Source organism: Macadamia integrifolia, unplaced genomic scaffold (assembly GCF_013358625.1).
Source record: "Macadamia integrifolia cultivar HAES 741 unplaced genomic scaffold, SCU_Mint_v3 scaffold2261, whole genome shotgun sequence".
In the NCBI taxonomy this organism is placed as follows: Eukaryota; Viridiplantae; Streptophyta; class Magnoliopsida; order Proteales; family Proteaceae; genus Macadamia; species Macadamia integrifolia.
The window spans coordinates 116,012-136,028 of record NW_024868599.1 but is presented as its reverse complement, the minus strand read 5'-3'; the positions used below and the strand labels follow the sequence as shown (position 1 = coordinate 136,028).

The 20,017-nt window shown below is 42.2% G+C and overlaps 1 protein-coding gene across 2 annotated transcripts in view; it reads left to right on the top strand.

The window, feature by feature from the left end:
- The first annotated feature begins 1,608 nt into the window (after positions 1 to 1,608).
- LOC122066140 (callose synthase 7-like) overlaps positions 1,609 to 20,017 on the top strand; it is a 124,437-nt gene continuing 106,028 nt past the window's right edge. The window contains exons 1-2 of one of the 2 annotated variants that reach the window (XM_042629966.1): positions 1,609 to 2,264; positions 13,119 to 13,219. In XM_042629966.1, coding sequence (XP_042485900.1) covers positions 2,054 to 2,264; positions 13,119 to 13,219 — 312 coding nt within the window. In that variant the 5' untranslated portion in view covers positions 1,609 to 2,053. The remainder of the gene's footprint in view (positions 2,265 to 13,118; positions 13,220 to 20,017) is intronic. The other variant, XM_042629965.1, reaches the window with a different exon arrangement.

The window sequence follows — 20,017 nt, the reverse complement described above, 5'->3', positions numbered from 1 at the left end:
CGGTTCCTCCTTCGGTTGGGAGTTCGGCCAAAGCCGAACGGACCTGACCGAGGGTCCCTCCTTCGGTTGGGAGTTCGGCCAAAGCCGAACGGACCTGGCCGAGGGTCCCCCCTTCGGTTGGGAGTTCGGCCAAAGCCGAACGGACCTAACCGAGGGTCCCCCCTTCGGTTGGGAGTTCGGCCAAAGCCGAACGGACCTGACCGAGGGTCCCCCCTTCGGTTGGGAGTTCGGCCAAAGCCGAACGGACCTGACCGAGGGTCCCTCCTTCGGTTGGGAGTTCGGCCAGAGCCGAACGGACCTAACCGAGGGTCCCTCCTTCGGTTGGGGATTCGGCCAAAGCCGAACGGACCTGACCGAGGGTCCTCCCTTCGGTTGGGAGTTCGGCCAGAGCCGAACGGACCTAACCGAGGGTCCCTCCTTCGGTTGGGGATTCGGCCAAAGCCGAACGGACCTGACCGAGGGTCCTTCCTTCGGTTGGGAGTTCGGCCAAAGCCGAACGGACCTGACCGAGGGTCCCTCCTTCGGTTGGGAGTTCGGCCAAAGCCGAACGGACCTGACCGAAGGTCCCTCCTTCGGTAGGGAGTTCGGCCAAAGCCGAACGGACCTGACCGAAGGTCCCTCCTTCGGTTGGGAGTTCGGCCAAAGCCGAACGGACCTGACCGAGGGTCCCTCCTTCGGTTGGGAGTTCGGCCAAAGCCGAACGGACCTGACCGAGGGTCCCTCCCTCGACAGGGGGCTTGGCAAAGCCGAACAGACCTGACCGAGGGTCTGTCCTTCGGTTGGGAGCTCGGCCAGAGACGAACGGAACTGGCCAAAGGTCCCTCCCTCGGCAGGGGGCTCAGCAAAGTCGATCCGAAGCGGTCAAAGGTCCCTCTCGATCGACCCCAAACCTTGGACACTGGTAATGGCAAGGCCGAAAGAACAAGTCAACCAAAGAAGATGGTTACTCCCACAGGAAGAAGCTCCTAGTGGAAGTAAGGGGGCTCCTGATATAGCCAAAATAACCCCTCGGTGGGGGCCATGACACGTGTCGCCTCTGAGACACGTGTCCACCGCCAGACGAAGGTTCCAAGAGACCACTCACACTCGAGCACGCGCAATCACCAAGGCACGCCCGCAGAATCATGCGGGATCACGTCGTCTGCATGAGGGGAATATTCCCCCCAGAAGGTTGGACGTATTCGGGTAGGACTCTAAGAAGGCCGAAAGGGGAAAAACCCTAAGGCCAAAGAGCTATATAAGAAGGCACGGAAGAAAGGGGAAGGTAAGCTCTAACACCCTCACCATTACTCCCTTATTGAACTGTGCGGCCGACCCTGACTTGAGCGTCGGAGGACTAACCCCGGACAAAGTTCCGGGCCTCCGTCGTCTGTTTTTGTGTAGGTTGGATCAGCGGGGTTTTTGGCAGCAACAATAGGTAAAGAGGGAAATAGAAAACTATCAGGAAACTCAAACTCCATTTTATGGTGAGTATGGCATTTTTACATAGCACAACTCACCAATTACTCTGGACAGTATTTTAAATTTCTACTCGAAGTGGCACGTAAATGCTGAGTTGTGGAGGGACATAGATAGGAAAAGACAGCCAGTTGAAGGGATATAGATGCAAAGTCAGAAAACGCAGGGCTTAGAACCAAAAACCCAAACACACGACAGCAAAAGAAAAAAGATATGAAAGAGTGAAGCGGAATAGCTTTGGTTGGTTCTTCGAAAGCAGTGAGAGCTGTTCTTTTCTTCTGTGGACTGTTAAGCACTGAGCAGTAAAGCACAAGGCGAAGCTTCAATCATCGTCGGTCATCCCCTCCATCATTCACAATCAAAATCAAAGCCCAGAGCTCAAAAAGTTCCAAAGCAAGGAGGGGTTCTCTGATTCTTTTCTTTCTATTGGAGACACCGCAAGACTTTTGCCCCACCTGAGCAAAAAGAATAATTTCTCAACCTCTTTTGCACCATAAAAAATGGTCATTCTCCCTCCATTGCCTATTATAGAGCAACATCCAGATAGACAACACGGGGAAACCCATCAATCGTCGTTACAGTTACTCTGCCAGAAATGTGGAGTACCAGCGGCGCCAAGATTGATGGTCTGCCACAATCTCTTTCCAGGAAGATGACAAGGATACGAAGGGGGGCACCAGTCGATGATCCTGAGGAGGAAGGCATCGACAGTGAAAAACTCGTGCCACGGTCACTCGCCGAAATTGTTCCAATTCTTCGTGTTGCCATTGAAATTAAGCACCGTTACCCCAGGGTTGCTTACCTCTGTAAGTTCCTCTTTCTTGTTTAATTTGCTTTTGTTGTAAAATTTCGGTATTAGAATACATGTTTGATACTGCGCTATGTACATGTTTGATACTGCTCTATTTATGATTTCGCCTTATAAAATGGAGCTTTGATATCCTGAGAACATCTTATGCATTTTTTTTTTTTTTTGGTAGAAGGATTATTTATTAATGCATGTCCAGCGGTCGGAATCCATGTTACAAACATTCAGATAACCAAGGAGAGGAATAGAGGCCAAGCTGTCTTACACGCATAAGACAGGGCTTTCCTAGCTTATAATGTATACTAATGTTGTCATGGGAATGACTGCTAAAGATGTCTTCAATTTACTCAAATTCCTTAATTTTTTTTTTTTTTGGGGTTACTAAATAAACATATTAAACCCCAAGGGGAAAAAGGAAAAAAAGAAAATTACAAGGCAAGATGCCACCAAGAGCAATAGGCCACACAAACAAAGAGAAAAACAATAGGAACAAATCGACAACCCAACAAGGACTGCTAGAAAATCAAAATTGGAATGGCAAAAAAGGAGGAACAATGAGCTCACACTACGATCTTCCAAGGGCCATCATGTTTTCAATCAACTGAGTGAAGAAAATAAGGGGTAAATACCTTAAATTTAATTATTAATTTGGTATAATTGGATTAGTGGATATAAAAGGAATAAGAGAATGATCTGGCTTATCAAATATGACAGATGCCAACTTTATTTATAATAAGAGATTAGGGTTACAGCTAGCATAAGGATGTGTCACAGGTCAAGGTACATTGAACATAGACACTTTAACAGGATTAGACGCAAAGAACTACCAAGAATTCTTAAGCAAGTATGGGTTGTTAATAGAGTGGGGAATGAATTAACCTTGTTGAGGGAGAGCTGAGTTGTGCGTGGCTTGGTTTCAATCTGATATGACGGCCATGAAAAAAGATTCTAGAGATCATAAAGTTTATACACGTGGGAAATATGTGGAAAGATGGTGGCTTGAGAACGTTATAATTTTATTGAAATGAGGGAAAAATCACTTCCAATCACTGACACAGGTAGTTAAAAGAGGCTAGGGAAGCCCAACTAATGTTTAATTTTTGACATTTATGGTTTGGAAATTCAATATGGAGCAGCAGATTTTGCTTATAGAGTTGATTCAACAAAGTGTTATAGTTAGTTGTAGGAATTATTTAGATTTGTATTGGCTGCTTAGTTGTCAAGGCATTGTCAACACCTTGGCGCTCCTAGGTATACATGCACCTTGGTCCTGTTGGTTGCCTTGTTGGTCTCCTTGCATCTAAGCCCCCCTCCAACACCTTGGATCGCCTAGATGCCATGACAATTATGATTGGCTGTGTGAGGATCATTTGCCAATGATATGGAAGCTGTTGCAACTATATATAGCTATGCTCACGCATTCATTGGACGTGCTAGTGCACAAAGCCAGTACAAAGCTAAAGAAAAGAATGGTGGCAACATGCTAGTGTGCAAAGCCCTCTGCATAGTTGCATACAATTGAGAAGTGAGATGCCAGAAAATGATTTGGCTTATCGACTGATAGGGACCACCACTCTATTTATAGATGGATAATGATTACAAATATGAAATACTAGCTAGGATGACTCAATGCTTATCTAGCATATGAAACATGTGCATAATGAACGTAGACAATTTAATGAATTTAAGCATATTAACACTCCCCCTCAAGTTGGTGCATAGATGTCTTTCATGCTCAACTTGGATACAATATGGAACGACTTAAATGTAAGTCTCTTAGTGAATACATCAACTAGTTGGTCTTCTGAGGTGACGAAAGGAATGCAGATTAAGCCTTGTTTAAGTTTCAAATTGATGAAGTGTCTATCAATTTCAATGTGCTTGGTCCTGTTGTGCTGAGCTGGATTGTGGGCTATATTGATTGCAACCTTATTGTCACAGTAAAGATGCATAGGTCCCTCATTAGTTAACCCCAAGTCCGAGAGTGATGCTTTAAGCTAGATAAGTTCACAAACACCTTGTGCCATTGCTCTGTACTCGGCTTCTACACTTGATCTGGAAATGGAAAACTATTTCTTACTTCGCCATGTAACTAGATAATTGCAAAGGAATGTGCAATATCCTGAGGTGGAATGACAATCATCAACAGAGCCTGCCCAATCAGCATCAGTAAAGGATTCCAACTTTATATTATTGTTGTTGGAGAATAAGATGCCTTTTCCTGGAGCTGATTTTAAGTACCTTGGAGTCCGATATATTGCCTCGAGATGAGCTACTAGAAATCGGCTTACAACTCCCACAACATAGGTAACATCAGGTCGGGTATGAGAAAGGTATATCAGTCTTCCTACAAAGCATTGATATTGTTCCTTATCCACTGGATCACCTCCCTGATTATTTAGTTGATGATTAACTTCAATTGGTGAATCTGCAGGCTTGCATCCAAGCATCCCTGTTTCCTCAAGAAGGTGTAGAACATACTTTCTTTGGGAAATGAAGATACCCTTGTTGGATCGGGCTACCTCAATTCCGAAGAAGTATCCGAGTGGTCTTAGATCCTTGGTTTCAAATTCTGCTCCCAACTAAGTCTCTAATATAGTGCTTTCTGTATTGTCATTGTTAGTTATAACTATGTCATCAACATAGAATATTAGAGCAATAACCTTATCCTCCTTTTGTTTGATAAATAAGATGTGATCAACATGACTTTGTTTGCACCCAAACTTCTGCATGGATTTTTGGAACCTGCTAAACCAAGCCCGAGGGGATTGTTTGAGGCTATAGAGAGACTTGTGTAGATGATATACTTTCCCAATTATTGCTGGCGTTCATAGCTAGGATGAATGTCTATATACACCTCTTCTTCAAGTTCTCCGTTTAGGAAAGCATTTTTCAAATCTAATTGTTAAAGATTCTATCCAAGATTTGCGGCACAAGATAGTAAAGATCGGATGGAATTCATCTTTGCAACAGGGGCAAAGGTGTCTTAATAGTCGATGCCATATGTCTAGGTGAAACCTTTAGCAACTAGTCTTGCCTTTTATCTTTTAATGGTTTTGACAACCTTTCTCTTTATAGTAAAGATCCACTTGCACTCTACTAATTTCTTTCCTTTGGGATGAGGAATAAGCTCCTAAGTATCATTTTTTGAGGCATGCATTTCTTCTACCATAACATTCTTCCATTTTGAGTCTGTAAAGGCTTCCTTCCAACCCTGTGGAATGGATACAAAGGACAACGAAGAAACAAAGGCACAGTAGGAGGGAGATTATGATTCATAGGAAATAAAATTAGAGATATGGTGTTTAGTGCAAGTTCTAGCTTCTTTCTTGATAGCAATAAGATAATCTTCAAGAGAAGGAAAAGACTCATTTACCTGGTGTTTGAGTTGGCAGAGCCAGTAACACCCTGAATTTTGAGGCAAAATTTTGAGGCAACTAAATCCCAGTGCTAGGACTTGACTGATAAGAGGAGTATTGGGCTGTTATATTATGGACCCCACATGTACAATAGTGTAGGGGAGAAACTGGCAAATTAATTGGCCAAGTAGGAGGGGAAACGTGGCCCAAAGTTGTGGAAATGCCGAAATGGTCCCACATCTGGTAGACCATGTAAGGCAGAGGACTGGACAGCTGGGGAGCCAAAAATAACGCAACCGGAAGGTTACCTGCTGGCAAACCAGCTAGCTGATTCGGGTGGCAGAATGCAGGAAAATTGGGTTTTTCCCTTATGGGGCCCACTTCTCTGCAGCATTCCTTACACTCCCACCATGTATAGGGGTCTCTTTGAGGATTTTAACCCACCATCTACCTCAGTGGGCAGCGGGGCCTACATGAGGGTAATGAGATGTTAAAGTTTTAGATTAATTTAAATCACTTTATGGGGTCCAGCCAAACAGACCCTAAGGTCTTATTTGGGCTGGCCTATAAATACTTTCTATTAGCCCTAATGCCTCATTTATGCCATACGAGTACTGCTAACAAAAACTTTTCCCTTATATGCGTACTCTGAGTTGGTAGAAGATTTTGTACTTGTGTGGGTTCATCTCTACATCAAATCCTGGTTGTTGAGGCTGACTGGTATGGTAAGGTATCTAGTGCCGCATACCTTGGCTTGGAAAAGAGTAGTGTGATAGAGCCAGCTCAGGGAGTGTAGATGGACATGGTACAACAGGGATAGTCTTATCCATTCTCTGAGAATAAGTGAGTAGATCCTTTTATTGTGTGGAAGTATCTATTTACCCCCTAGGATCTTTGGTTGTGTCTGTTATGCCACAATTCTACTACTTCCCGGTCTAAACTTGATCCCCGCTCATTTCGTTGTATCTTCTTTGGTTACTCTCCTTCATAGAAGGACTACAAGTGCTACTATCCTCCCTCTTGCTGCCTCTTTGTTACCATGGATGTTACTTTTCATGAGTCGGAACCTTACTATCAGTCACCTCTTGAAGGGGAGAATGTCATGCTAGAGCTTCCTTCAAGTCCGTTTTTATTGACACTATTCATCTTGAGGAGGAGCCACCTCTCTTAGATAATAGTAAGGGGAGAACACTCCCAAAAAGGACTTGCTCACATATTCTCGCCGGAAGAAACAACCTATGAATGACCCACCACATCCATTAGTGCTCTTGGATCCACCTCCTTCATCTCAGTTAGGTAATATGAGTCCTCCCATTGATGTTGATACCATTATTCCTATTGCAATTAGGAAAGGAGTTAGAACATGTACTAAACATCTTATTTCTAACTTCGTTTCTTATGAGTCCTTATCTTTGTCCTATCGGCCTTCGTTTCCTTCTTGTCTTCTATTTCTATTCCATCGGGTTGGAAGGATGCTATGACTGATCCTAAGTTGAAAGGTGTAATGATTGAAGAGATGCAGATTTTGCAGAAGAATGGTACTTGGGAGCTTGTTCCCTACCCAAAAGGAAAGAAACTAGTGGGGTGTAAATGGATTTTCACTGTAAAGTATAAGGCTGATGGCACCATTGAGAAGTACAAGGCTAGGTTGGTTGCCAAGGGCTTCACTTAGACCTATGGCATCAATTACCAGGACACCTTTGCTCTAGTGGCCAAAATTAACTCAGTTCGTGCCTTGTTAACTTGTGCTGCCAACCTTGGGTGGACTTTCCAATAGTTAAATGCGAAAAATGCCTTCTTAAATGGCGATTTGGAAGAAGTCTATATGGACATTCCCCCGGTTTTGAGTCCTTACATTCCTTATGCTTTATTGTTTCCTTTTGACCCACTTTTTGTTCTTCCACCTCATGTTTTTGGTTGTGTTTGCTTTACTTGTGACCATCGTCCAGGTTTGTCAAAGTTGAATCATAGAGCTCTTAAGTGTATCTTTTTGGGTTACTCACGTACCCAAAAGGGGTACATGTATTATTCTCCTGCCCTACAGAAATATTTTGTTACTTCTGATGTTTCCTTCTTTAAGTCCACATCTTATCCGGATGCGTCATTTGTTTTCTCTAAGTTGGATGATGATCTTCCATTTTATGTTGTTCATAACTCTGTTCCACAGGTTACCACTGAAGCTGAGTTGCCACCACCACCACCTCCTCCTCAACCAGTTGTTTGGCTGGTTATACTCGTCGTCCTTGGGAAGCATCAACACCCCTTATCTTTACGGTACCTGCCTCATCGTCTTTATCTATGGATCTTACTCGAGGTATTTCTCTTTTTGATCTAGATCTTCCTATTACACATCTTGAGGGTATTAGTAGCTGTACCCAACATCCTATTTCTAACTTTGTTTCTTATTCTGGTTTGTCATCTTCCTTTCATTATTGTCCTTCGACTTTTTCTTGTCATCCTATTCCTAAGTTTATTGCAGAGACATTATCTAGCTCTGGCTAGAGGACAGCTATGGAAGAAGAATTGCTTACTTTTGGAAGAAAATTGGACTTGGAATCTTGTACAGTTTCTGCAGGGCAAGTCTTTTTCTGGTTGTCGTTAGGTTTATGTGGTTACGGTCAATCTTGATGGTTCTCTTACTTGGTTAAAGGCTCAGTTGGTTAAGAAGGGGTATACCCAGGTTTATTGTGTTGAGTCTATTGACAATCTGGATACCTTTTCTCCTGTTGCTAACTTGGCGTCTGTTCGTCTTTTGATGCCTCTTGTGGCTTCATCTCATTGGACATTGTATCAGCTTGATGTGAAGAATGCTTTTCTTCATGGTGATTCGGATGAGGAGGTCTGTATAGAGCAACCTCCGGGGTTTGTTGCTTAGGGGGAGTCTGGTATGGTGTGTAAGCTTAAGAAGTCATTGTACGGTTTGAAGCAGTCTCCTTGGGCATGGTTTGGTAGGTTCATTGATGTGGTTTGTGAATTTGGGTTGTCAAGGTGTGACGGTGATCATTTGGTGTTTTCTATTGAAAATCTGGTGTAAGGAGGATATTTCTGGTTGTGTATGTTGATGATATTGTTATTACTGGAAATGATGTTGAAGGAATCCAAAGTTTGAAAATGCATTTACAGCAACAGTTTCAAACTATTAAAGTTCTGGGGGCAATTCTGTCCTGTCGAGCTTAATATTCTAACCCTATTATTTTTTGTTTCTTTTCTCTTATTGTAATATGTAGGTTGGGGGTATTTTGGTCCCCTAACTTTCCCCTCTTATTCGGGCACTCACACACACAAAAAACATATATGTATATATATATACATGTGTGTGTGTGTGTGTGTGGAGCAGCTTGCAATAGGTCACAACACACTATTGCAATTCGTAGGCTGCCTCCCAGACATGGTTCGGTAGTCTCTTCTGCATTTTTCTCTTTTATCTTCTCTTTGTTTGATTACTTAGATTCTGGTTTGTAACATGGTATCAGAGCCTCAATAATTAGATCAAGTTTTTTTTTTTTTTTTTTGTACTGATTTTGATTCTTGTTCTTCACCCTTGTGGTGTGCAGCCACCTATTGCTGCCTATCCTATGTATTAAGCCTCCCTTTTCTATTGATGGAGTGATTCTTTCCTGCCCCATTGATGGGTACTTGTTGTTGACTTGCTCTACTATACCTTACCTGATCGATTAGATTTCTCCTGGAAAAATCGATTTTTGTTGTCAGGGTTTTCTTCCTGAGGTCGACTATGGTGTTCTTCTACTTGGTGATGTCTGATGCTTGTTTTAAACAGTTTCATAAGATGGTTCAGACTCAATTTGATGCTAAGGTTTGGACACTCCAGTCTGACAATGGCACTGAGTACACTGATGGAGAGTTTCAGGTGTATTTAGCTGATTAGCGCGTTATATATCAAACTAGTTGTGTGGACATGACTACTTAGAATGGAGTCGCAGAGAGGAAGAATCGCCACCTGTTCGAGGTGGCTCGGTGCTTGATGTTTGAGACACATGTTCCACCACAATATTGGAGTGATGCAGTGTTATCTGCATCTTATTTGATAAATCTCCTGCCATCTCGGGTATTGGAAACTGGTTGCCCTGTTGAGGTCCTCTCGGGGTCTACTTACTTTGTTGTACCTCCAAAGTGTTTGGATGTGTCGCCTTTGCAAGAAATCATCAACAATATAGGAAGTTTGATCCTAGGGGTCTTCGTTGCATATTTCTTGGGTGCTCTCCCACTATAAAGGGGTACTGGTGTTATCATCCTCCCATAAGGAAGTATTATCTGACCATGGATGTGGTGTTCCATGAATCCGGTACTTACTATCCTGCACCTCTTTAGGGGGAGTTGCCTAGAGTGGAAGATGTGCCACTGATTGCTCAATTGGAAGTGGACGGAGTGGATGAAGGTTACTTGGAAGAAGGGGTCACAAGTTAGGAACAGCTGGGACCTATTTCTGCCCAGGGGGAGTCACTGCCCATTTCTGCCCCAGGGTGAACCAGAGTCCATTTTCGCCTAGGGGGAGTGGCTGACGGTTTCAGCCTAAGGGGAACTGACTATTCTAGCCAAGGGAGAACAACCGACCAGATCCACATAGGTGTTTGAGCGCCATCATCATAAGCAGACCCATCCTACCATCACTGCACCAAGCCAGTCGCATGCTCCAGAACCAAGTCCTAGTGTTGATAAGTCCCTTCCTACTGATTCATCCCTTGATTTACCTATAGCTGTTTGTAAACCTCAACAGGAATGTACTAAACATCCTATTTCTAATGTTGTCTCCTATAAGCGTTTGTCTCCTTTCTATTCCTTTGTTTCCTCCTTGGCGTCTGTTTCTGTTCCCCATAATTGGGAGGAAGCTCTTGCTGATCCAAAGTGGAAAGAAGCAATGCATGAGGAAATGAGGGCACTTGAGAAGAACAAAACATGGGAGCTTGTTCAACTTCCATCAGGGAACAAAACGGTTGGCTGCAAATGGATCTTCATTGTGAAACAATGTGCAAATGGCTCTGTGGATAGGTATAAGGCTGGACTGGTTGCAAGAGGGTTCACTTAGATATATGTCATAGATTATCAGGAAACTTTTGCACTGGTGGCCAAAGTGAACACTATGAGGGTCATCATATCATGTGCTGTCAACTGTGGTTGGGATCCACAACAACTGGATGTGAAGAATGCCTTTCTTCATGGTGAGTTGGAAGATGAGGTATATATGGATGTGCCTAATGGTTTCTCTACTCAGTAGACTCGGGGCAAGGTATGCAAGTTAAAACGGGCACTATATGGGTTGGACCAGTCCCCACGAGCTTGGTTTGGACGGTTCCACAGGGCAATGATTGCCATATGTTCCAGACAAAGTAATGCTAATCATACTTTGTTCATTAAGAAGTTAGGGGAGCACATTACCTTTCTTATAGTATATGTGGATGACATAGTGATTATTGGCAGTGACACTTGTTAGATTGCTCATCTCAAAGCTTACTTGGGAACTGAGTTCGAGATCAAGGACTTGGGGAAGCTCAGATATATTTTGGGTATTGAATTAGCCTATTCTGTTCAAGGTATCTTTCTGTCTCTGAGAAAGTATACTCTTGACCTTCTCTCTGAAACAAGGTTACTTGGATACAAGGCTACTGATATTCCATTAGAGCCTAATTCTCACTTCAAAGAGAAAGATGGAGAACCAGTGGACAAGGGCAGCTATCAGAGGCTAGTTGGTTGTCTCATCTACTTATCTCATATTCCTGACATTGCATTTGCAATTAGCCTGGTGAGCCAATATATGCATGATCCACACTCCACTCATTTGGAGGCTGCATATCGCATCTTTAGATACCTATAGTCAGCGCCTGTACAAGGTGTCCTATTCTCTCCTCATGGCCATTTGCTTGTGGAGGCATTCACTGATGCCGATTGGGTTGGTTGTCCTGATGATCGGAGATCTACTTTTGGATATTGTACCATGGTAGGAGGTAATCTTGTTGCATGGCGGAACAAGAAGCAAGCAGTGGTTGTGAAATCTAGTGCTGAAGCTGAGTTTCGAACCTTAGCTCAAGGTGTTTGTGAACTACTATGGCTTCAGGGTCTTCTTCAGGATTTGTGTGTTTCTACTAGTTCACCGATGCAACTTTATTGTGACAATAAGTCCGTGATCAACATAACTCACAATCCAGTTCAACATGACAGCACGAAGAATGTAGAGGCTAACCGTCACTTCATTAAAGAGAAGCTGGAGCGGGGGCATCATATGTATTCCATTTGTACCTTCTGAGGCTCAGTTAGCTGATATCTTTACTAAGAGTCTCAGTAGTAAGTTGTTTAGTCATATTGTTAGCAAGTTGGGCATGTTCAATATGTATGCACCAACTTGAGGGGGAGTATTATAATAATGGGTTTATGGGTATTCTAGAGTTCTACCAAACAGGTCCTTAAGTCTATTAGTGTTATGTTCTATGGTCTTATAATATTCTCTAGAATATTCCTGTAATATTCCCTAGAATATTCCTGTAATATTCCCTAGAATATCCCTTTCTCTCTATTATAAATAAAGAGGGCTAGTCTTTGTGAGACATAAGTTCAATTCCCCAATTCAACACTCTTGAATACAAACTATATTAATCCTTCTTCTCCTCATAACATCTATCAATTCTAGACTCTTATCTGTTAAAGATCCAATGTTCCAAGATGCTATCTAATCCTATGTTCTTGGACTAGCTACTTTACTCTCGCACCAGTTCACGTTATGAGAACCCTTGCCTACTTGTCACCGCATCCAGGCGCTGACGCGGGGCGTCCTTGTAAGCGACACACCTAGCTAACCCTTGCTCATTTTTTCACTATACCAGAGTCATAGTGTGGTGTGTTGCTTATTCTGCCAGGTAACGCCCTATGCATAATGTTCATAATATGAGGTTGTAGAATTCATAGGAAAGGGTTTGACTAGGGTTGTTTTGGGGGTCGGCTGCCGACCTGACGCATCAACCCTTCTCCTTTATCCGGGCTTGCAACTGGCAGCAAACACTGGTGGAGTTTTCCAATATGACTTAATTATAAGTTCACCAATATCTTGAACAAGTTACCTCATTTAAGATTTTTGATTACTACTGAAACACGACTACTTTTCTTTACCACCTTTGTTGATTCATAAGCCTATTTGTAAAAGCTGATCCTACTTTTCTGCAATTTGTGTTAGTGACCCTAGATAGAATAATCTTATATTCATTTGTGACTACTGTTTTAGATATTAGAGGAAACTCTAACCTCCCAATGCATAAAGCAGTCTATGAAATATAGTTAGGTTTGTCTGTCTTTAGTTGGCTTAGATAACTCGTATTTTTCCTGAAAAAATATTTATTACTTCTGTTCTTGTTACTGAGTTTTTACTTGAAACTATAATAAGAGATTCAACTTACAATGGTCTTTTTTTTATCTCATCTATCCACACATTTGATATTTAGCTTTATCTATCGTAATGCATAATGCAATTTCTATATTTTTTCGATTAGGTCTCTTTCATGCATTTGAGAAGGCTCATAAAATGGATCCGATGTCAACCGGTCGTGGGGTTCGTCAATTCAAGACATATCTCATGCATAGACTAGAAAAGGTAGAACTGACAAACGGTGGACCTTTTGATATGTTTAATTGAACATTTATTTTTCCTTTTTCAAACAATAGATTAATAGAGTACATCTTTCCTGTGTTTGGCACTGGAAAAGCGTTTTTATTTTTAGTACTGTTCACATGTTTTTTGTGATTCAGTTACTTGTGGTGTTCCTGAATGGCTATTTGATATATATATATATATATCACAGTTTTACCATTTGATATATATAATGATTCTTTCCTTAGTTGGCACGGCGCTAAGGCGGTGGAGGGTTGTCTAAGTGCTTAGGCGAGAAGGCGCCCACCTTAAGGCAAACAAGGCGACCAAGTGTTATTTTTATTTTCCCTATTTTCTAACATTATTTAGTAAGCTATATATACCTTGTATCATAAAAAATCAAGATTAAGCAACATCAAGTCATTAAAAATCAACATTTAGCCATATTAAATCATAAAAAAATTAACATTAAGTCATATTAAGTTATAAAAAATAACATTTAGAGAAATGCTCTTGTTCTATAATAAGTTTGACTGGTCAAATGATTTTATTTTTACATGAGACTTTTTGTATTAGTTATAACATAAAATCAGCTTTCCAACAAGTCTAAGATTACTTAAATCTGAGTTGTAACAACAAAGTTATGCTCCGGTCAAACTTATTTTCAAGTACGTGAATGCTGTTAAAAACTTAAAATCGCCTAAATGAAAATAATTTTTTGGATATCAAAACAAAAGATTATTTTATCGGACTTTTGATTTTTAGCAATGCTCTAACATGATAGAATTTATAAAATTTTCATAATTAAGAAAAACCTCAACATTTAAAAGTTGAACATTTCCCCTATAACCAAAATCCAACTTTTGTTCTTGGACTGGGGGTTGACTTTTTATCTTTTTGGAATTTGATTTTTAAACTATTTTTATTGGATTCAAATAGGGGGTATTTGTTTATTTATGAATAATAACTTAAGTAAATGTAAAATGATATTTGGCATAAATAATAGACAAAACCCAAGGCGACATGCAGTACAACAAGGCAACTGTCGCCTAGGCCCCAAGCAAACCGCCTAGGCGACACCTTGACAACTATGATTCTCTCTCTTCCTCTCTGCACACATCCATACACGTAGACATACATTGATACACATACAATTTCTGCAACCCAAAGGCTTCCATGTTTTATCTTTGACCGGTGAGTACAGGAAAACTTCATTAAGAAATTGTTGTATTGGATAGGAGGAGAGAAGACAGAGAACAGTAAATCAATTGCCAAGCAAAGAAAACTGCTATCATCCCTCCCTCTATCCCCATTGGAGCAGAAGCAATAAAACCTTGCCACCACAAAAATGGCAGCCTAACTCACCCCACCCCCACCACCACCACCCCCCAAAAAAAAAAAAAAAAAAAAGAAAAAGAAAAAAAAAAGAAGATGACATCCTGACGCTTCCAGTCTCTCAAGTCTTAACTTTTTATTAACATACTAAAGTATAATCATCCCCTCCAGGCTACCTGATGCCTGATGCCTGATGCAGATAGATGTTGGATTAATTAGGATTAATATATGTAATTTTTTTTTTTTATCTTTATATTTTTAGATTTGTTAGTACAAAGTGGAGTTTGACTCCCAACTTTGTTTCAGATTTAGAGTTAAGAGTCAAGTTTAATTTCAGTTTTAGATTTGGATTAAGAGTGGTTTCCCACTATAAATTTTCCTGCACCCAACAATTGGGATTGGAGATTTTGAATGAAAGTTTATTTTGGATTCAAACTGATGGTTGCCATGAGCTGCACTTTCCTCTCTCATCTTAGTTTTCTGAGTCCCTTTAAGAGTTTTCTGCTCCAACGTGATATGATTTCATGAATTGAATCCCTAGAATATCCCCCCAAAATAGTTCCCTTTCATGAGAACTAAAGTCTGCAACAAACTTGGTTCCTCTCCTACCTTCAGGCTTCAGGTTCTGATTTTCAGAACTAATCAGTTTATTGCAGGTTGATTTATGGGGCTGTTTCTTGCTGGAACTGAAAGGTCTTGGTGTTGCAATATCAGGCCTGATATGTCAGGTTGAGCTGTCATTGTTTGGAGGTTCTGTCTCTACTGGAATAGCTTCAGTTCGGCGTCTTTACTTCTCTGTTGAATTACCCATCGTGAGGTTGAAGACAACCTCTTAAAGTGAGTTTTATTTTAACTCTTATTTTTCTATTCCAGGAATACCAGTCTTTTACTCTAATTCTGTTTTGTCCCATACATCGTAATTGCTTCCAACATTGTCCCCCTACAAAAAAAATAAAACAGACAATTGTCCCTAACACATCCACCTTTCAATTAATCAGTTTTACAATCCTGGTTGTTTACCAGATCGCCATTCTCCCATGATATCTTTGATATATTTACTGATTTGCCATTTGGTGTTAGAACACTTGGGTGGGCTATTAAGAGAAACCCAAATTGGGTTACTAACCATGATAGGTCACCTCACCAATTCTAAGTTCCACAATTTATATCAAGAACTGACTATGAATCAATAGAAGAATGAGGCCAGGTTTGAGGCCAGACTTGAGACGAGTGAGGCCAAGCTTGACAAGTTCATGGGAGAAACCCAATTGCTCTTGCTTAGATTCTTTCTTTATTTATTTATTTTTTAAGGTGAATAAGAAATGCATTAACAGGGGAAGAAAAAGGGGGGGAATATACAACCCAAAAAGGGGGAGCAAAGAGAGAAGGAGGGATCCCCTAATCAGGGAAGGGGGGAGAAGAGAGGAAGGGAGACCCCAGGACATAACAACGAGCCCGAGCAAAGCCTTGAAGAAGAAACATCTAGCTTGGAGGTTATATTAAAAAAGATGGCATTCCAAATCGATTGAAAATATCTGGAGTTAGAAATCTGTCCACAAAGATTGCACTTCATCCAGATGTGGGTGATAGAAGCGCCAAAAGCAAGTTTCTCAATAATGTCGCAAATAGAGTTTCCAACAAAAGTCATGTCAACCCAGATCCATTCCCTTGAGAATGGAAGAGGATGTCTTTTAGTAGGCCTACCAGAGGAAAGGATTCTTTTCCAGATAGAGGAGGAGAAAGGGCATTCAAAGAAGAGATGGTTGGTGTCTTCAATGCCATTCGAACAGAGATAGCGGGCGGGAGAGACCTGGATGCGATGATGGGTGAGAAAGGGCCTAGGTGGGAAGGCAATTGGAGATAACTCTCCAAACAGTGAAAGCATGACGAAGGATGTGGCCTGCGAACCAAACAATCTTGTGCCAAAGGATGGAGGGGCCTCTAGAGCAGACTAGATCCCACGTAAAGGAGGAGCTAAAGCGGCCAAAAGGAGAATGGGACCATTAGAACTTATCAGAGGAAGCAATGGAGGGGAGAGGGGGGAGGGAGGATCAAATGTAGGAGAGGGATGAAGGGGCAGCAGGGGGGACCAGGCACCATTACAGATGATGGAGGCTACTGGAAGGTCTCTGGCTAGACTAGAGGAGTAGACGGATCTAAAGACAACAGCCGAAAGGAGAACCACGACGGGGTGCCAATTGTCAAGCCAAAGGAGAGTGGAAGAGCCATCTCCAATGGAAGAGGAAATGGCGGGGAGGGCTAGGGGTCTGGAGTTGAGAAGTTGACGCCAAACTCAAAAGGAAGTAGAGGAAGGAGAGATAGTCAAGCAGGAATCTTTCTTTAAAAGGAAGGAATAGACCCAAGAGACCAAATACTATTATGTTCAGAAACAAGCATCCATATGAGCTTGAGGAGACTGACATTGTTGGCATCTTTGATTCTGCGAAGCCTTAAGCCTCCTTTCTTAAGGGGAAGGCAGATGGTGGCCCAACGAGTGGGATGGAGGAAGCTAGGGTGGGGGGTGTTTAGTCCCTTTTCCAGAGAAAGGAAAACATTAGAGATTCAATCTCACTGAGATTCTTGCCTTCATGAAGAGGGTCGGAAAGTGAGATGAAGCAAGACCGTCTACACCAACACTTCAGTTTGGTGCTTTATCGATCGAAGAAACACTTTGGCGACGACAACCCAATCCGGTTATACCCTAGGATGTTACTCAATAGTTTTCCGATAGGAATTATGGCATTAAGGTTGAGGTTCTAGAGTTCAGTGGTGAAAAGAGACCCAAAGAATTTTTTGATTGGCTTACCAAGGTTGAAAGGGTTTTCTCTTATAATCCAATCCGGACGAGAAAAAATGTGAACTCATTATTACATAGTTTATTCAGTATGCATGTTCATGGTGGGATGACATATTACATTCAAGGCTTATCAGGTGGCTTGGAGTCTTGGACCCTTTACTAATGGAGAAGTAGTAGATTATGAATCGAGAAGTTCTTTCCTCCTAATAATGAGAAAGTGTCATTTGCAAATTGCTTAATTTTTCAGAAAGGCAACAAAGATGTGGATACCTACATGATAGAGTTCCACAAATTATCTTCAAGTTGCGAACTTTGGGAGACAAACCAACAATGGATTATGAGATATATTAGTGGACTGAGTACAGAGATTTGACTAGAGTTGGCTAACACTGATTTAAGGTTTGTTGATGTGGCATCTGCTTGTGCCAAGACAGTTGAAGAGAAGTATAGTTATTTGAAGAATATGTTAAAAACTCCTCCAGTTTATAGGGCTCTACCATGTATTGAAGGAAAGAAGTCTACACCCCGTAGAGTGGAAGAACCGAAGCAAGAAGTTATCAGAGGCAATGATTGGTTAAAGAGCATTATATGCCATAATTGTGGTGAAAAAGGTCACTTTGCCAGTAAGTGTCCTAAACGTACCTATCCCCTGATTATGGTTGAGTTGGAGCAATTGTTGGCCAATATGAACAAGGAGGATGTAGGGATTAATGATGTGGAAGGGTATTCTTTTGCACGATGTTGATTCTATAGACGTTCACTCGTTGATACCGTAAAAGCCTTTTTTTTTTTGGACGAATACAAAATTCAATGTCAGGAAAGAAAAGAGGGAGGGGAATATAGGCCGATGCCAAATAAGGCCCAGGCTGCCTAGCCAAACAAAGGGAAACCCTAACCAACCACAACACGAAAGGAAAAACAAGCCATAGTGAGATAACCGGCTAGAGTCTGAGGAAGTAAAATGGATCGCAAGACAATACAAAACATTACAATGGGCCATGAAAAAGGGCGTGATTACAGATTTCTATGCTAAGAGGAAGAATAATGTCGCAATGATGGTGCACCATGGAGGGGAGGGGGACCACAAGAGGTTGATCTGAGGGGGTAGAGTTAGATGGGATAGGAGAGATTGGGAGGGAGGATTGAGCCAATGGGTTATGTAGAGAGATTGATGCATTAGGCAAAGTGGCTAACCTAATGTGGTTGGTGGGAACAATAGATGGTTGGAAGATGGGTAAAGAAGAAGGGTGGCCCACCCCAAGCACGAGAGGAAGAGGTAAGAGGGGGGTCCTAGGGCAAGGATCCCCTTATCTACCGTATGGGGCCAGGGTCGGGGGACCAGAGACGCTATGTCCAAGAGGTGGGAAGTTATAAGGTTCAAAGCCCGAGATGGGCCCAAAAGGGATCTAAGGAAGGGTTTCTTTAAACACTAGGATTGCATGACTCGAGAACCACGCTTCATTTCCTCCTACAAGCATGGCATTAAGCACTACATTTTCTTATGCAGGAGCGACATAGGCGAGAGGGAAGTGGGAGATCGGCTACTCATAGTTCAGTGGCTTCTTGAGGGGTCGCCATCATGATAGTCACTGATATGGGCAAGGGAGGAAACAAAGCAATTTTGCTTGGAGGTAACTTTCGTGCTAAGGACCGGAGGACATAGAGCGTGGCTTCTCGGAAGGACACATGTTAGAAAGTCGCGATGGTTCTTTTGACGGAGGGAGTTGCGAGTGTGGGTGAGGGGGGTTTCCATCTCCTAGGATATTTTTTTTCGGCTTTGGGTAGCACCGGCTTGAATCATACCCAAAAAAATTGTAGACTAGACAATGAGGGGGGCGCCAATCATAGATTATGTCTTGCTCAAAGGAGAACTTGTCTCCATCATTTATAAAGATGGAAGAAGGCAAGGGGCTTAGGCGGACACATCTACCCAAAGGCGGGCGAAGGCAAGGCGATCCTTGCGCTTTGTGTAGATATCAGGGTGAAGAGGAGTACCAACCATAGAGCCGATATTGCTAAGAACCTCTATGCACCAAAAATGAAGGGGAAGCCCAGGGAGAGAGATTTAGTAGGGAATGGTGGAAAATCCACTCTGGTTAATTGCATATACCTTGTCCACTGACTGAGAAAGATGGGATTTGTCCCAACAAGCCATGGACCACCTTCCAGAGAATGAAGTTTATCGAGTTCATTGGAGAACTTGAAAATGAATAGTTCGTTAGCAATGAGGTAAGTCTCAATGATACCATGCATTCTCCACTGTTGGTGAGAGATGACTTGATGATATGGAAAGGGGATTGAGCTCTGAGAAAGTGATCGACCAAGGAGTTTGCTAAGAGGTTGGCTTCCTCATCCAACAATCCAGGATGGTAGTGGGCAACCTTCGAGTTGTCGACAATGGAGGGGCAGACCATCGCGGGATGGAGTAGAGGGACGGCCAACAAGAGAACTCCACAAGGGCCATGCGAAGCCAGGGGATGGGAGGAGAGGAAGGTTGGAGGGAAGGGGACTTTGGTGGCGAAGACGCCACGCCAATAAAGGTCAGCCATGGTGGCCAGCACTAAAGGGAGGAAACCATCAATCATCTTGCAGAAGGTAATTCTGCCTCGAACATGTATAAAAAACAGGGAAACTCAAAATGCCATTTTACTTGATGGTAAAACTGGATT